At 40.7% G+C, this 19,616-nt stretch overlaps 1 protein-coding gene across 1 annotated transcript in view; it reads right to left on the reverse strand.

The window, feature by feature from the left end:
* Lyrm7 (LYR motif containing 7) overlaps positions 1-19,616 on the reverse strand; it is a 264,174-nt gene that overhangs the window by 20,860 nt on the left and 223,698 nt on the right. The window contains exon 7 of the mRNA XM_087194588.1: positions 19,494-19,594. Within this exon, the coding sequence (XP_087050714.1) occupies positions 19,494-19,594 (101 nt within the window). The remainder of the gene's footprint in view (positions 1-19,493; positions 19,595-19,616) is intronic.

Below are 19,616 nucleotides of genomic sequence, written 5' to 3' on the forward strand. Positions count from 1 at the left end.
GAAATGCTGCTGGATAATATGAGTATTAACATGGAAAACAATTCCATCAGAGCCCATCTCATAAATCCCAGATCAATTAAAGACATCAGTATAAATGGAAAAACCATGAATCATTTAGATGGTATAGAAGAAAATCTCATGTTGAGGCAGAGAAGAAATTCCTAAACAAGATACAGTAAGCACTGCTCATAAAGAAAAGATTTGACTACATTAAAGTCAAGAACTTTGGTTCCTCAAAAGATATCATGGAGTAAAAAAATAAGAGAGTAGGAAAAGAGATTTGCAACATACATAACCCATAGAGTATTAGTATCTAAAATATTTAAAGAACCCAGTAAAATAAGAAAACTTCAGGGAATTTTATAAAAAAGTGGGCAAAAGATTGAACACAATGGAGGGAAATCCAATTGGTCAATAAAAAAATGGAAAGGAAAGGTTCTTAACCTCGTTGGTAATCGGGACAAGGCAAATTTAAAACACAATGAGATACCATTTATGACTACCAGGTTAGTATATATAAAAACAATTTGACAGGGCCAGGGATTTAGCTCGGTGGTTCCACCGCGTGCCTCACAAGCGTAAGATCCTGAGTTCAATCCCAGGTACAAAAAAACCCTGACAATTTCAGGTAATTTTGCACGTTGACAAGGATGTGGAACAAGAAGAATTCTCAAATACTGCTAATGGGAGTATGAACTGTATAAGCCTGTGAAATCATTTACCACTATCCAGTAAAACTGAGTATATCCCACGGCCCACAGCCCTGTGTACGTATGTGGTTGTGTGTGTGTCTATGCATAGGCACACACATAACCACAGATCTAGCAGCCCAAGGTCACAAAACTTTATTGTCTTGCAGTTCTGGAGGTGAGAAACCCTAAAATCCAGATATTTGTAGGGCTGCACTCCTTTTGGAAGCATCTGTTTCTTTGACTTTTAGAAGCCTCCTAACATTCCTTGGCTTGCAACCCCTTCCTCCATCTTCAACAACAAGGCCAACAGTACAGCATTTTCAAATCCATTTCTCTTCCCTCACCCCAACTTCTGCTTCCATTGTCAGGTCTTCGTTTTTAGGGTCTGACTTTCTTAATTCCCTCTTACAGAACACATGATCCCATTAGCTTCACCTAGATAATCCATGAAAATCTTCCCATCTCAAAATCTATAATTTAATCACACCTGCAAATGTCCCTTTTGCGTGTAAGATAACAAGTTCACAGGTTCCAGGGATTAGGATGTGAATGACCACAGGGCCATTTTTCTGTCTAATGAATACGTGTGAATGTGCTCATATACACATGTACCAGAATGCTTATAACACAGTCACTTGCAATACAATTGGAAACAAACCAAACCCCTCCATTGAAAGTTTAAAAATAAGCAACGCTAGGGGCCAGGGATTTAGCTCAGTAGTTCTGCTGCCTGCCTCACAAGTGCAGGGTCCTGAGTTCAATCCCTGGCACCAAAAATAGATAAATAAATAAAAATAAGCAACACTAAGCCATGCTGTTTGTGAATGTACACACAGTCGATAAAACTACAAAGAAAAAATGTAGGAAGGGATCATCATGAAAGACAGACTACTAGGTTATCTCTAAGTAGGAGAGGGTTCTGATCACAAAAGTGTGGAGAATTCTGGTTTGGCAGTGTTCTTTTTGAACTGAGCATTGGTTAAATGAGTGGTTGCTTTGTTTCACTAAATTGTGCATACGTGTTTTATGCTCTTTTCTATTTGTCTGCTCTACTCTACACTTTGAACATGTAAAACTAAAATAAAATCAGATGTCTTTCTTTTCTTTTTCTTTTTTACTACTGAAGATTGAACCTAGGGTTTTGCACTGAGCTATGTCCCTGGTTATTTTATTTTTTATTCTTTATTTTGAGGCAAGGTCTCACTAAGTTGCCCAGACTGGGCTTGAACTTGCAATTCTCTTGCCTCAGCCTCCCAGAGTGCCGAGATTACAAGTGTGCGCCACCACCTCTGGCTAAAACCAGATTTATTTGTCAAGTACCGAAAAATCAAATAGAATTGGAAAAACTTTTGGAACAAAGAAGGATTGGCAAGACGGCAAAAGCCTTTATCCTCTGAACCAGGACTCTCTTCTTCCTATTCTGACTGCTCCAAGAGAAATGTAACCCTAATTACCTGACATTCCTAAATGTCGAATGAATAGAGTGCAAATTTCAAGGGAAGCCTGAAGCTCCACCAGGTCTTGCAATAGACTGCAGCCTACAGCCACCTTCATGTGGTACTTCCCTGGTGTCTACACCCGAAGTCTACTCCCTGGGAGTCCCCAGACTATCCCCTGACAAGGCGTCAGCATGGAAACCTCCCTGCTTGGCATACATGCTAGCTAGCTATGTATGTATGTATGTATGTATGTATGTATGTATGTATGTATATATGACTGGTTTTGAGGGGCTTTTTTGGTACTGGGGATCGAACTCGAGTCCTTGCACTTGTGCAGCAGGCAGCGAAACCACTGAGCTAAATCCCTAGCCCCTGAATGTATATATGAGACAGGGTCTCCCTATGTAGTTCAGGTGACTTGAACTCACTATGTAGCCCAGGCTGGCCTCGAATTCATAGTGATCCTCCTGCCTCAGCCTCCCAAGTGTTGAGATTACAGGTGTGTACCACTACACCTGGCCATACATGGTATTTTAAACAGGGAAGGGACTGCAGGTGTATAGATGATGCCCAGGAGGACAGGTGCAGAGTCTGGCGGCCACCCAAAGGAGGGACCCTGAACTGAGCCTCAGGATGAAGAGGTATTCATCAGATCTCCCCACTGAGGAAGAGCAAACAGGAGACCACCTTGCGACTGGCTCTTGGAGGGCCCTGTCTCTGTGCTGAGAGATTCAGGCAAAGGAAAACCCCAAGGGGGTCTCGGGTTCTGTTGAGGAAACATCCAGGTTGGGCTGTGTGCATGTGTGTACACTGTATATAACATCAGCCTCTTCAGCGCACAGCTGAATGCAGTAAGTACGTCCACACTGCCAGGCAGCCTGTCTCCTCCTTCATCTCCAGACCTTTCTCGTTTCCCCAATCTGAAACTCTGTCGCTATGAAGCGTTATTTCCCCATTTCCCTTCCTGCTGGCCCTTTGTGACCACTCTTCCACTTCCTTTCCCTGCGAATTTGATCATTCTAGGCATTTCTTACAAGAGGACTCGTACAGCATCTGTCCTTCGTGTTGGCTTATCCCACTTAGTGCAGTGTCTTCAAGGTTCATCCATGTTGCGGCACGAGAGAATTTCCTTCCTTTTTAAGGCAGAATAATACCCCCTTGTACGTGCAGACTACATTTTGTTCATCCATTCATCTACTGGTGCACTTCCGTGTTCTCTCTGTTGTAACTAACGCTGCTGCGTAGCCTGAATGTTTGTGTCTCCCAAAAGTCACGCACTGAAATCTGATTTCCAATGTGAAGGACCTTTCAGTGATTAGATGTGTATCAGGGAGTATGGAGCACTTACGAATGTGATTAGTGTCCTTATAAAAGACTCCCCAAGATCTCCACATCCCTTTTACTGTTTGGAGTTAAGGAGAAAAGATGGTTATCTATGAGCTGCCAGCCTGCTGATGCCTTGATCTCAGACTCGCTTCTCGGACTCTAGACTGTGAGAAATAAATCCCTGCTTTTTATTAGCCGCCAAGGCTATACCTACCATTTTGTTATGGCAGGCCAAAAATACTAAGACGGTAGCTATGAAGATTAGTGCACAAATTCAGTCCGGATGGTTCAGTGCATGACTTCAATAAAGAGGACAACCACTGGAGACACCAGGACCATTCCAATGACCAGGGCCAGGAAGAGACATATGGGCTCCGGATCCACTTCCCACTTGCTGTTGGTGACCTCCTGGCCCTGCTGACATTGGCACCTGTGCAGAAATGACGTGTGTCATTCCAGACCACGAACTCTTAATTGCAGCTGAAGCCATACCCCAGCCTTGAAGGAGTACTGGACACACTGGGTGCGGGGAGGAGAATGTGACGCAGTAGCTACAGGTGAAAGTTTTTTCAGTGTTTGAAAAGCCCACTGCAAACATGAGACCCAGTGAACAGAAAAATGCATGAAAAACAGTGCTCAATAGTCAAGGTAGTGTTTCCAGTTAAAGTGCAAATGTAAGGTAAGTCGCTTAAGAAGGCACTGTAGGGTTCTGTGTGCAGAGGGGAGGACCCACCAAGCAGGCACAGCACAGAGTGTCTCCTGAGGGGATCCGGCTCGCCCTGCTTTGCTCAAAACGTTCTGCTTTGTTAAAGCACAAAGTCCTTTGTCCTGGGAGCCCCCTCAGACCTGGGCAAACCTCCTGTGCCCGGCCCTCCCAGCCCAGCACCACAGTTGTCTCTGTGAACAGGAGAAATACCCTCTCGTATTTTGTAGCAAAGTCGGATAAGTACGGTTGACAATAACTGCACATCTTTTAGCTAATAGCATTTTTTAATGCTTCCAACACAAAGAGATGATAAACATTTAAGGTGATGGATATGTCAATTGCTCTGATTTGATCATTCCACGTTGTGCGTTTGTACTAAAATATCACATGGTACTCCATAAATATGTCCAGGTGTTACAGATCAATGAAACCTCACACTGTACCCCATAAATATGTGCAATTATTATGTCAATTAAAATGTTCGAAGGCCTGCACTGTGGGCACCTGGAGTGGACAGAGTTAACCCTCATCATCAGAGGCAGAAAACAGCCATGTAATCTGAAGGACAATGACAAGCCAAGCAAAGACAATCTTGGCTAGTCCACGAGGGACCTTTGCACGAGTGAGAAAAGGCACAGCTCTCGGTGGATGATCTCAGAAAGATGCTTTTCCCTCTGGCTGACTTACCCTTGGGCTTAGCTTGTGAGTCAAGGTCTGGATTCCTATCCTCTCACATCCAAAGCGCAAAGCCCCTTTGGGAAGGTAACCCACTCACTGTGCATGCTGCTGGGCAGTGCTTCCCAGAGAGCTTTCAGCAGGGACTCAGTGAGCCTGTCCTGGAGCTCATGGGAATCATGGAACCCTGTAGCTGCCTGGCCCCTGCCACAGGAGAGGGACACATAAGGGTTCTAGGGGATTCTCATGGGTCTGCTCCTTTACGCCACAGGTGTATTATCAGAGGGTACCAGGTCTATAGAAAGCAGAGCTCTCACAAGGAGGCATAGTGGGACCCATCCTGCGTGGTCAGTTCTGCATCATGGAGCACTGTGTCCTTCATCCTTAATTATATACAACTGCAGCCGCCAGCCTCCTGGGACCAGACAGCACTTACATGATCTATGGCTCTGTTGCTCCCTCTTTCTCTAACTGGTACTCAGACAGCTCTCGGCATTTCTGCTCCAGCTGGCTCATTATACTGGCCCACCTGCTGCAACTCATAGCTACCCACACTAGGTACTGGAAGCCAAGGGGCAGAGGCAGTACCCACAATGGATGAGCCAGCTCTCCAGGCATAAGCTAAGGGTTGCCTCCCCCGGGGATCTGAAGAAGTGGATCTGCAAAGGTCAAGACTTCAAGCAGCTCCTTGAATGGAGTCCTGGTGAAGGAGCAGGTCTGGAAGGAGGACTTTCTATGAGCAAAGAGGGTGAGAATCCCAGAGCTACAAGACTCCCAAAAGAAGCATCCAAAGGGAAGATGAATATGAGTCAGAGACTGATCATTGGCGCTGTGTCTAAATTCCCCCCTCAGACTCAGGGAACTTCTACTTCGGCAGGAATGGCATTTTACCCACATCTAACAGGTTCTCCTCCTTCAGAATGGGTTAGTTTAGGAATTTAAACTGGGGGGTAGGGTCTCCAAATGTGATTAAAAATGGCGGCAGCAAAATGTAGCCTCCCAGGAACCTGGAATTGAGATACCTGAAAACAACAACTCAGTGAAGAGAAGAAGCAGCAGAGCTCTGGGAATGAAGAAAGAGCTGACAGGAAAACGAGAAACCACCAGAGAAAATGGAGAAACTGAAGACAAAACAGGGAAAAGAATGAGGTGGTCTGGGATGCTAACCCTGGCTCTTGGGAAGGAGATTTTTGCCTCTGCTAAGACAAGGTAAGCCTGGCAGCCCCAGGGAGAAACAACAGACTGGGAGCACTAGCTGCAAGAAAAGCCCACAGTTATTATAAGCTACAAAAACAGTGAAGGGTTTTACTCTGAAAGTGACTCCTGGATGGCAAGCTAGAGTTGGAAAAGAAATTCACTGCAGTGTCCACCATACTTGGGAATGATATAATCAGGAACCATTTGGGGGAAGGGGTTTACTGTTTAAGACTGAGCTGTTCCAGGAATCAGAAGCCACAGAACAACTACACTCCAGGGTCTCTGGGGTCGCCCTATCACAGTGACCTGGGGGATACAGATACAAGACATAGTCTCTGACAAGGAGTGGGCTGGTTGCAGGCTCTCTGAGAAGTGTAAAGAGCAGTAAGATCAGGTTGTGAAGGACACAGAGGTCCCAACCTTGGTGGTGAGAAGCTAGGCTGGTTGTATGTGGTTTCCTGAGGGACTGGGCCTAAAAGTGTTGACATTAAGTCCAGTGGACTGCATGGCCTTCCTTGCTGCCTACTTCCACCATAGAGCTTAGTGCTCTGTTTGTCTTTCCCATCTGCCAACAAGATCAGGAATGTGCCTCCACCTGGACAACTGCCACATCCTGGGGTGTATGGACAGAGGGGACTCTGGAGAAAGGGGGCACCTCACAAGGCCACGAGCTATACTGCTAGATGGAGATAGCAGAGACAGAGCACACAGAAGGGCACAAACACTAAGAGCTGCTGCAGTGAATATATCCCTAAGGCAGATGCCACACAATTGTCTGACCATACCCAGAGGGGAAGATGGGGCAGAACTCAGCAAAAAAGAGGGAGTAGAAACAAAACAGGCCCTAATTGTAACTCTCCATCAGCCATCCATATCTAGTGCATTCTAATACCACAGCCCCTGGAAAGAAACTACTCACCTAAATGGATGGAGACATTTCGTGGACTCATTTCTATTTTCCTTTGAATGTTTTTTATTTGTTTGGTTTGGTTTCTTTTTCTTATCTTTTGCTCTTTATTTTTATTCTTTTTTTCTTGTTTGCCTTTTTCCGTTAACTTTACCTAATTCTATTAACTGTTTATTTTTTATTTAATTTTTTTTAGACAGGGTCTCTCTATGCAGTTCAGGTTGGCCTTGAACTCACTATGTGGCCCACACTGGCTTTGAACTGGTGGCAATACTCCTGGATCAGCCTCTCAAGTGCTGGGATTACAGGTATGTGCCATGACACCTAACTATTTCTTTTATTCTTTAATTGGATTTTTATTTTACTTTTCTCCTTTTTGACCTCTTTTTCAAATTTTGCTTCTTTCATTTTTCCCTTCCCCGATATCTCCATTTTTATTACTATTAATCATATATTAATACATACAAATATAATAATTATTGGTTTTGAGCTATTTCATTGACTCTGTGCTATTATTGCGGAATTCTTTTCTCTGGTTAATGGTGGTAAAGTTATTGCTTTTATAGATATTTCCTGATGTTAATATCTGGTTTGCCTTTGTGTCTACGTTATTATTGCAGATTTGTTTTCTATTGTTAATGATGGTATAGTTATAGCTATTATTGGTTCTTATGGTATGTCAATACTGGGTATGTCTTCGAATATAATATTATTGCTGATTTCTTTTCTATTTTTAATGGTGGCATAGTTGCTTTTAGTTGGTTTTTACTGTATGCCAATATCTAGTTTGTCTTTGTGCCATCGACATGACTGTGGTTTGTTTTCTCCTCTCTGAGTGGTATTGGGATCAAGCCCCCAGAGGAAAGTTGGACAATAAAAAGACCCTCAAATACTATGCTGAATAGGCTGAAGGTGGATATAAACACAAAAACACAACTAGCCCCAAGGACACATCACAGGGAGACAGAATCTAACTAAAGAGATCTCCACAGTAGTGACAAAATTCTCTACCCTAATTGATCTTCCACCCACAGCACAGAAACATTGGAAAGGAAGATCATGAGACAGCTTCAAAAAAACCCCTAACCCTCCAAATGCTGATCTCAGAAGCACTGAAGTAGAAGAACCTAAATTCAAAGAACTCAAAAACTAAATGATGAAATTGTTGGAGGAGATAAAAGATGAAACATATAAGTAAATGTGTAAGATGTAAATGAGCTCAAAGACGATTTAATTAAACAAAGAATTTTACCAAGAAAACGTTCATGATCTTAAAAGAAGAAACAAACAATAAAATAATTTAGTTAGACAAGACTTAAATGACTACTTCAGTAAAGAATTAGAAAGTATGAAAAAGAAAATAAGTAGAAATTCATGTTATGAAAAATTCAATGGAAGGCATGGGTAGCAGACTTGACCAATGTGAGGACAGATTGTCAGAAATAGAAGACAAGGTTGATGTAGGAAATCACAGACTCATGTGATACCCTAAAAATGGTAAGACACCATGTAAGCTGGATCCAACAGGTGCTAGACGACAACAACAGCAATTAAAAAAAAACACTCCCAGAATTACAAGAATAAAGGAATATTAGATGATAACACAAAGTAGAAAATTATTCACTGAAATCATAGAAGAAAATTTTTCAAATTTAGGGAAAGAATTCAGTATTCAAGTACAAGAGGCATATAGAACCCTAAATAGCCACACCCAGAAAACAACCTCTCCACAATACATCATAATCAAAATTCCAGAAATTCAGCAAAACGAGAGAATACTAAAAATTGTTAGAGAAAAACAGCAAATTTCTCAGCACAAACCTTAAAGGCCAGGAGAAATTGGGGTGAAGTTTTTTAAGCCCTCAAAGAAAATAACTGTCGACCTAGACTTTTATATCCTACAAAATTAGCTTTTGGAGAAGAAAAGGAGTAAAGAATGTCCACAACAAAGAAATCCTAAGAATGACCTCAAAACCAGTATTACAGAAAATACTTAAAGTAATCCTAGATAGAGACAAGGAGGCCACCAGCACCAAAGAGCCCAGAGGAAATTTCACATCTAATTAGGAAAGTAGTTAAACAAAATGGGGGGGCGGGGGGGAGGAATTGGTACTGAAAAAATACAATGGCCAGATTCAAAAAACACCTTACAACAATAACTCAGTCAATCATCTTAACTCCCTAATCAGAAGACAGACTAGCAGATTGGATTAAAAACGCAACTATAGGGCCGGGGATTTAGCTCAGTGGTTTCACCGCCTGCTTCGCAACAGCAAGCACCCGAGTTCGATCCTGGGTATGGAAAAAAAAAAATGCAACTATATACTGCCTACAAGAGACATACACATCTCATCCAGAAGGAAGTGCATGGACTAAAAGTAAAAGGATGGAAAGTAATACTCCACTCAGCTGGGGCTTGAAAACAAGCAGAAACAGCTATCTTATTTTCAGACACAGCGGACTTCAAGATAAAAGTGGTTAAAAGAGACAAAGATGGAGTGAAGCTCAGCCGGTTCCAGCACCCAGAAGGAAGCTCCCCCGCTGCCATCCCAGGCTCCTAGGGCCAAGAAGGTGAGCCGGTCCCAGCACTCGGAAGGAAGCTCCCCGCCTCCATCCCAGGCCTCTAGGGCAGTGAAGCTCAGCCGGTCCCAGCACCCAGAAGGAAGCTCCCCGCCTTCATCCCAGGCTCCTAGGGCAGTGAAGCTCAGCCGGTCCCAGCACCCGGAAGGAAGCTCCCCTGCTGCCATCCCAAGCTCCCAGGGCAGAGAAGGTGAGCCGCATGGGTGCCAGAAGCACCCTCCTCCCCCGTGGAAATGAGAAGACACATAAACAAGCCTCAAAAGCAGACTTCCAAATCACCTACAGCAACCCCAAAGGGAAACGAGATGGAACACTCTAATACTCAACCACCTGGACTCTCTGAACTGGCAACAAAAGAGGATCTGGGAAAAATGAAATCAGAAATAATTACTCAGATAACAGCAAAGATTTTGCTCATGGTGCAAGACATGATTATTAAATCTAGAGAGGACACAGATAAAAAAATAGAGGAGCTGAGGAACATGATGGAATCCCAACATAGGAAACAAATGGAATCCATAAAACAGATGCAAACAGATTTCCAAGAGATTAAAAACTCCATCGAAAGTCTGTGCAGCAGAATGAACCAATGTGAGGATAGAATTTCACATATAGAAGATAAGATTGCAATTAGTGAGGAGGAAAAGAAAAATTGCTGTAAAATTGTAAGGGAACATGAGAAATCAATCCAGCAGCTGCTAGACCATGCAAAGAAGAATAACATAAGACTGATTGGAGTCAAGGAAGACAGAGGAGAGAGTGCAGATGACATAAAATAACTCTTCACAGAAGTGATGGCAGAAAACTTCCCAAGGAGGGGAAAAGAACTTGACATACACATAAGTGAGGCATATAGGACTCCAGCTAGCCTTAATGAAAAAAAAAAACTACACATAGGCATATAATAGTGAGGATTCCAGAAATCCAACAGAAGAACAAAATTCTACAAGGAGTGAGAGAAAAGAAACAAATCACATACAAAGGAAAGCCCATCAGAATCACAGCAGACTTCTCAATGCAAACCCTCAAGGCAAGAAGAGCTTTGGAGTGATGTATTTCAAGCCCTAAAGGAAAACAGCCTCCAACCCAGATTGATGTACCCTGCAAAACTATCTTTCAAAATGGATGGAGAAATAAGGTACTTTCATGATAAAGAGCACCTCAGGAACTTCATGAATACCAAACCAGCACTCCAAAAAATTTTAGACAATACCCTAGGAAAAGACAATGAGGATCACAACCCCAGGAAACCCAGCAGAATGAATCCATTGGGCGTGACAAATTAAACGCAAAGGGCCGGAGAATCCAACAAAAAGAAAAAGTCATGACAAGGCTTTTAAAACTTTTGACTTCATCTCCCTAATGAGTGTAGAATTCAATCTTATTATTGTACTGATTAGTATTTTTCTGATTCTAGAGTTGCACACCATTCCTTGTGCTATACTGGCTATTTACCATCTTCTTATGTCTACATTGTAATTGGGTTGTCTATTAGTGAGCTCTAAGAATTCTTTATATATTCTGGTCATAGGTTATATGCATTGGAAATATGGTCTGTTTAAGGACTACTTTTCATTTTAATGATGTCATTTAAAGTTCTAAATTTTGATGGAATCTATTTATCAATTTTTTTTCTTTTATACATCATGTCTTTTGTATCCTAGTGAGTTCTTGCCTACCATGAATTCATAAATATTTCCCCTTATAATTTCTTCTTAAAGTTTTATACTTTTAGGCTTTCTTATTTAGGTTCATAGAGCCCTTCAAGTTATTTTCATGTATGGAAAAAAAGGGTTGGAGGTTAATTTTTTATATACGGATACCAGGTGTTCTAGTGCCGTTTGCTGAAGACACTATCTCTTCCTCGGCTCTTGAATCGAGTTTATATTCTATAAGATGCTAATGTTAAATAATCTTTCAAAACTCAGTGGACCATATATGTGTGGTTCTATTTCTAGATTCTCTGTTTTATTCCAGTGATCTATATGTCTTTCCTTACACCAACACTGCCTTGATTACTGTAGCTTTAGAAGAGGTCTTAAAATTGGCTGCTAAACGTCTTCCAACACTGTTTTTGTTTTTGTTTTTGGCTTTTCTGGGTCCTTTGTACTCCTACATAACTTTTAAATTTCAATATCCAGTTCTTCATTTATAGCAAGTATACACAGACTTGAATTTTTATATATACCTTGTGTTTTCTAATCCTGCTAAATTCAAGTACAAGTTCTAGGGGCTCCTAGAGATTTCTTAGTATTTTCTCTGTAGATGATCATTTCATCTACATATAAAGATTTTGCTTCTGCCGTGCCAATCCTATCCTAGTTGTGTCATTTTACTGCCAGACTATTTTGGTTTAGACCTATGTTTCAGAGTCTAATGGACAGATGAAGAGTAGGCATATATGCCCTTGTTCCCCACTTTAGGGAGAAAGCATTGTATCGTCTCCATTCATAGAAGGAGTTTTTGGTGGAAGTATGGAGTACATGTCTTTGATCTGTTGAGAAGGTTCTGTTCTAGTTCTAGTCTCCTGATAGCTTTTACCATGAACAGCTGTAGAATTTAGTCCAATACTCTTTCTCCAACTAGTGACAGGATCATATGGCTTTCTCCTTTCCTCTGTTAAAATGATTGCTTTTAGGGGTGGGTCTTCCAATGCTGAACCAACACTGCCATCCCTATAATAAAACTTTCTACATACTGCAAAAAAAAAAAAAAAAAAGCCTAGGGAGAAAAAGAGTAAAAAACTGACAAAAATAAATAGCAAGGTTTAATCAGATATTAAAACAAGTAACACTGGTAACAAGAATCACAGGAACAGAACACAAATCTATCCATAATCCTTGGGCACAGGAGCTTTTCTTAATTTATAATTTTTCAGATTTTTTTTTTTTTTTTTGGTACTGGGGATCAAACTCGGGTCCTTAGCTTGCGAGGCAGGCAGTGTATTTTTCAGATTTTAGAAAGGTAAACTGATGTGTGTGCATGTGTATTTTAACATCCTCAAGTGTGTCTGAGATACTGCCTTGTAACTGAACTTATCAATATTTTGAAGCAAAACCTAAAAGTATTCATACTGAGATAAAAGCCATAATATATATATATATTTTTTGGTACCGGGGCTCGAACTTGGGTCTGCGCTTGCACAGCAGGCAGTGAAACCACTGAGCTAAATTCCCAGCCCAGCTATAAATATATTAATGACAAAAAGTTACTTCAAAAATCTCACGTTTGGTCCGCCGCCTGCCTCGCAAGCACAAGGACCTGAATTTGATCCCCAATTCAAAACAAAAAAAAAGAACCTCATGTTTGAAAGCTAAAAATATAATAACTCAGATTAAATAATTTCTAAATGTTTAAATACTTAGAACTTAATGGTGATAAAAATTTAGGCGGGGCGTAGTGGTGCATGCCTGTCATTTCAACACTCAGGAGGCTGAGGCAGGAGGATCAAGAGTTCAAGGCCAGACTAGGGTACCAAGCAAGTTGGAAGTAAAGCTGTACTCCACCTCATCTTGCTTGTACATAGCAAGACTCCATCTCAAAAAAAGAAAATTTTTAAAGCTACTGACTGCATCAACTTGGCTGACACGGTCAACCCTGAGCCAATGAATGTGGCCAAGGGAACAGAACAAGCCAACTGGTCCTTTGAACAAGGAAAATCAGATTCGATTGATTTTGCTTAGTCCAACAAAGTCCAAAAGCACAGTGTAAAGGGCAGCTAGGAGTGCAAGGAAATCTGGCATGCTAGAAAGAGAAAGAGAAGATGCATGGAATATAGTGAAGCAACAATACCTACTTTAATTCCATTCAGTTTAGCTACAATTCCCTAAAATCAATTACTGATTGTATAATCTGAGGTGGGATCTCAGTTGCCATGAGTTAAAAGTGAACGCAATATCTAACAGTCCCTCCAGCTCCAGGAGTTTGTGACTATATTGTTTTGCTCAGACTATTAACAAAGTCTGCCATATATAGGGGTTGGGATAGGATATGGCTCAGTGGGAGGGTGCTTGCCTAGCGTGCATTAGGCCTTGGGTTTGATCCCTGGCACTGAAGGAAAAGAGAAGGGAGACAGGCAGACAGGGAAGGAGGAAGAAAGGAAAGGGAATGAGGAGGACGAGGAGGAGAGGAAGGCAAGAAGGAGAGAAGGAAAGAGGCAGGGAAAGGGAAGAGGGAAGAAACGGGAGGGAGATTAAAACCAAAAAAAGCAACTGCCATTTGCTAAGTGTTCAGTTAAGGAGCAGAAGACCAATCATATACACACTACGAGAGTTGTGCAGGGTTTTGATTCTGTAAAGTAACCAGAATCTGTACATTAACCCATCAGTGTCACACCTAGAAATCTAGAAGTAATCCTGCACCGTCCAGAACAAGACAAAACAGCCATTAAAATGTTTTATTGTAGTATCTCATTATGACAGGAGGAAAAAACTAGTTGCAACTTATCCAAGAACTTAATGAATTATAGTTTAATGATACATTATATAGCCATTGTGACACTGTGTTAAGAGGTGTGTTTTGGGGGAAGAGGTAGGGGGGGTTGAACCCAGGGTCTTCCCACAGAGCTACATCCCCCAGTTAGGGGAATTTTTAAAAAACAAATTACACTACTTAATGCCTTTAAAGACATCCTTTGAGTCCAAAAACCATGAGAGACTTATACTGAAATTACTATGAACATTAATTTTTAAAGATATTATTAAAAATAAACCTAAAAGCTTGCTTTTAAAAATCTGAAAAATCTGGTGCCCTATGTTTTGAAAATGTCTAGACTTCACCAAGAATAAGCCAACAACAATTATATGTCAGACATAATTCACAGAAACATTAACTTCCAAGAATATTTATGGTACTTTTCTACTGAAGAGGGATACAACAAGTAAACAACTCAATATGATAGCTCTTGGATCTTTTAAACGATAAAATGTGTGGGGAAAATTTCAACACCGTCTAAGCCAAAGACAGTAGTGGTCTTATTTCTCCTAAATGCTTTATATTCTCATCTGTTTTATTAGCTCAGCTCCACATGAGACCACTGCCTGTCTTGATTTCTGAAACGCTGCCCCAATCCTTCTATCCTAGGCCTTGTTGTCAGGGCTGCAGCTGCACAACCAACTCTTACTAAAGTTGAGTCTTTGAAATGGAGGTCTTCCCCGTCCCAAGCCACACACTCGTGTCCCTCTCTACCCAACTTACACCACACAGAATGCAGCAGCTCAGTCTTAAATACCATATGGAAGTTATAAAAGTGTAAAGTGGATAGTGATGAACCTTTTAAAATGACTAATGACTAATACTTATGACACAGTCATAGGTTGTAGCCAGACTCTCATACACTGGTGTGATTTTAGAAATAATACTTCTGAAGAAGAAACAAAGGGACAAATAGGCAGTCTGCAATAACTATTACAGAAATTTCAAGTCAGGAAAAAACTAGTTGCTTACTCAAAATGTAAACTATTTTATATTGGTTATTTTCTTGTAAAATACTCATCCTGCTATTATTTTCTTGAAACAGGAAAAAACTAAAGACAATTTACACCCCTTTTCCATTTTTTACTAGGATCTTGTAAACTTTTGTTCTCTGGATACAATTCTTTAACAGTTGCTTGACTTTGCTCTTCAAAGACATTTTATGACTGAACTTTGTGAGAAAAGTTAACAGAAAACTCTCAAGTCTATGAAAAGTAGTTCAATTAAAAGTGAACAGATCAAATATACTTTAATACAAAGAAAAAAGGACAGTTTTTAAATAAAATATATTATTTTTAATGTTGGTACACCACTGGAATTCTCGTAACATGCCAAAGCATAGAACTTTATTTTAGAGAAAGGAATTACGATTAGCAACATTCTTTAGGGTAGAGTACACTTATTCTGTTCCCTGGCTGACTCATTCACAAATAGAAGAAAAAAAAATAGGAGAAGCAGAGTGAGGAGTACTGTCCCTTGAGGACCTCCTTGTACAATATGCATTTCAAGTTACAGAAAGGAAACACACTGAGATCCAGTTATACAAAAGGACTATTAGTTCCATTTTTAGGTGATCAAACCAAAATCATCAACCTAAATGTCCTTCACAACTCCATGAATTTTTAAGTATACAAGAAACACATGATGAAAATAAACCAGGCATGGTGGCATACGCCTGTACTCCCAGCCCTCAGGAGGCTGAGGCAGGAGGATTGCTGTGAGGTTGAGGTCAGCCTGAACTATAAAACGAAACCCCGTCTCCAAAAAAAATAATTAATTAAATTAAATTTTAAAATTAAAAGTAAAAAAATAAAATAAATATTGGTGAGGACATCTTAGTCTAATTGTAAAATGGTGTGACTTCTAAAAATAAAATTACCACAGATCTTCAAACAACATAAGAGTACCACATACATCAGCAATCCCACTTCTGCGACATAACCAGAAAAAATAAAGGCAGGGCTCCAAAAAGGTATGTGCACACCCATGTTTGTGCTAGCATTACTCACATAGGCAAGTGATGGAACCACTCAAACATCTGCAGCAATGAATGCGCAAATGGCACGCGGTTCCCAAGTCCCCTCATATCTGTGGGCAGGATCCAGAACCCCCTGGGTACCAGAGAACGCCTCTCACATAAGTCCTCAGATAAAACAGCACACTATGCATATACCTATGTGTATCCAGCCATAGGATTTAAATTATATCCAGTTTACTTAAAACAGATACAGTATAAATGCTAGATAAATACTTGTTACACTACATTATTATTTTTTATTAATTATATTGGTACATTTAAGGTATACAATATGACATTCATCAATGGAAATTTTTGTTATATTATTAAGCAAATAAAGACAAGAAAAAAAGACTGCACGTGCCTTTTAAAAAGTGTGTATGTGGGGCCGGGGATTTGGCTCAGCGGTTTTGCCGCCTGCCTCGCAAGCGCAAGGTCCCGAGTTTGATCCCTGGTACCAAAAAAAGAAAAATTTGTATCTTCAGAATATACATAATTTTTTTCTGAACATTTTTTATCTGTGGTTAGTTGAAACCTCAGATGTAAACTGCAGATACAAAGAGCTGACTCCATACAAAACAGAGTATTTGTTCAGTATTAAAAAGGAAGAGAAAAACAACACTGAGATTCCATCTCACTCCAGAAACAACTGCTGCTATCAAGAAATCAACCAACGGGCTGGGGATTTAGCTCAGTGGTTCCAGCGCCTGCCTCGCAAGCGCAAGGTCCTGAGTTCAATCCCCAGTACCAAAAAACAAAAAGAAAGAAATCAACCAATAACAAATGCTGGAGGGGATGTGGGGAAAAAGGAACCCTTCTCCACTGTTGGTGGGAGTACAGACTGGTGCAACCACTGTGGAAATCAGTGTGGAGATTCCTCAAAAACTAAAACTAGAGGTTCCATTTGACCCACCTATTCCCCTGCTGGATATCTTCCCAAAAGAATTAAAAGCCTCATACCACAGCGATACATGCACAGCTATGTTTATAGTGGCACAGTTTGTAACAGCTAAATCTTGGAAACAGTCAGAATGCCCATCAACTGACAAGTGGATAAAGAAGATGTGGGGTTTTTTTTTTTATATAATGGAATACTACTGTGCCATAAAGAAGGATGAGCTTCAGACAGTTATGGCTAAATGGATGGAACTTGGGACCATATTCTTTTTTTTTTTTTGGTACCAGGGATCAAACTCGGGTCTTTGTACTTTCGAGGCAGGTGGTAGAACCACTGAGCTAAATCCCCGGCAGAGACCATATTCTTAAGTGAAATTTATCAGACACATACGTTTAAGTGCCATACTGTTTCTCTGGTATGAGAAACCAAAATCATAAATAAGGACAGCAGACATTGGGAAATGGAAAGAAAATGTTCAAATGAGAAGGGAAGCATGGAAAGGGGGAGGGGGAAGGGAAGAAGGGACAAGAAAACTGAAGAAAAAAATGAAAACAAAGCTTTTGTACATGGAGGGGGAGAAGAAGCAAGATATACTGGCACATATTCCTCTGCTGAATGTTAACACTATGCATATCTAAAATGTACCAATAAATGTTTTGCTAAAACAAGGTAGCTGGGCGTGCAGCTCAGGAGTGAAGCGTATTTCAGGGATCATCACCAAGGGGCAGGGGAGGGATCTATTCTTCCTGAATATACATCACTTTTTGAAGCATTCAAAATGTACTATCAGATTATCTGGTAAAAGTCCAAACACAGGTTTGATTTTCCTTCTTAATGTAACTGAAAACAACACTAAAGATTTTCAGAAAGAAAAAGAAGTTCTTACTTCACAATTTTTCCAGTAAGGTTTAAAAGGAAAACAGAAGAGTAGATGAGTATCTTGAGACAAGTGACGTGTTTCACAGAGCTTTAAAATATAAGCCACCAGGTGGCTCAAGACCCATCTTACTGGACTCACTGTTCAATCTACTCCCCCACTCTGCCCCTCTCAAAACACAACTAGGTCCTAAGAACAGGATGCACATTTTGGGGAATCTCTATGGGAAGATACATTGTAAAGATGACTAAAAATTATTCCCCAACTATGTTTCTTATTATCCCTATTTATTATCATTTCTGTAAATAGGAAAAAAAAGATGGTAAGCTATTCTGCTTTTAAAACAGAAGAATGTGAAATTGTTCATAAGACTGAAAGCTAATACTCAAACTTACGGGAGAGAAGCTCATTCTCATGGTAAGGCTGGATCAAAAACATGAGGCAAAACCCAAGCAACATTTTGTTAAGAGTAGAACTAACCACCAGAATGTGTATTACACAGTAGACATTTTATAGAAAAAGCCAAATTTCACTCATGCTAGAGGGAAACTGTGTGGCTGAAGAAAACGAAGTGAATGAAAAGAAAACCTACGTAAGGATTCAGTTCTGTAAACTCGCTTTCCAAGTACTCCACTGTCCAAATAATTCAATTCACTAAATATGTACTGACAGCATGATTAAGAAGACAGTCAGGGGCCGGGGATTTAGCTCGGTGGTTTTGTTGCCTGCTGCAGCAATCCCCGGTACCAAAAAAAAAAAAAAAAAAAAAAAAAAAGACGACGACAGTGAGTACCTGTGTTACATAGTACTGGACCTCCCAAAGTTTAATACTATTCCACAAAGGCAACGTACACCAACGACCATTACTGAACAACACAGAACAAAATCAAGTAGAAACGCATGCTTCAGGTAATAAAGAAATCAAATGAATTTAGATGATTTCTGGAGCAAATAATACAAAATTTCAAGACAAAACTGCTTACACAGGAAGGAAATTCAAGGATGTGGCCCCCGACCACGGAAATTGGGCTGTAGTTCTCCCGTACCTCTACAGTCCTCTTGATTCTGCCCTTCTTCACACGAGACAGCACCTCTGGCTCCTAGCAAGATGGCTGTAGCAGTTCCAGATGTCACATCCAAACACAAGCACAGGGGAGATGAGGAACCATCTAGTTCCTCCTTTTTCTCAAAAAACAAGAAACCTTTCCCCAGGAGTCTCTTGCATACTTCCTTTTTATATCCCATTGGCCAAAACTGGCTCTCAGGTCCAGCCCTAAAACAATCACTTCCCAAAAGACTAAAACATGCCTCAGCCAAGATTAGAATGGCTGCTGCTACGTATCATGACTATCCCTTCAGCACCAGCTGAGTATTTCGTGGACATCATTTCAGGCTTTGGACTGGAGAAGAAATAAGAGAGAAACGTACACAGGCAAAGGAAGGGATTGTCTAACTAGAAGAAGAAAGCCAAATCCTGAAATCATACATCAAACTGTGAGAGATAAAGAATTAAAACTATGCTGTTATCATTCTCTATAATACAAAAGTTGATTTGTCAGTAATCAGTAAGAATACAGAGAAAGTACTCTTTTTCTAAGACTTAGGTCATGCAGTATCAGAGGGGTGGGTGATCAGACTTACCACTCCCTGTCAATGGAGCCACTCATTCAGTTAGGTCTGGGTTGAGAACATGCCGCATTACGCACCTAGGTGACTCTGTAGACTCATTATCAAGTTGCTCTTTGAAGACTTCTTCTCATTTGCGTTCCAGATTTCACTCAAAATATCCACCAACTCAGAACTGATCCTATCTGCAAATAAAAGTATGC

This window comes from Heterocephalus glaber, unplaced genomic scaffold, assembly GCF_053883595.1.
Source record: "Heterocephalus glaber isolate CG9 unplaced genomic scaffold, H.glaber_assembly_v1.0 deba00001606, whole genome shotgun sequence".
Lineage (NCBI taxonomy): Eukaryota > Metazoa > Chordata > Mammalia > Rodentia > Bathyergidae > Heterocephalus > Heterocephalus glaber.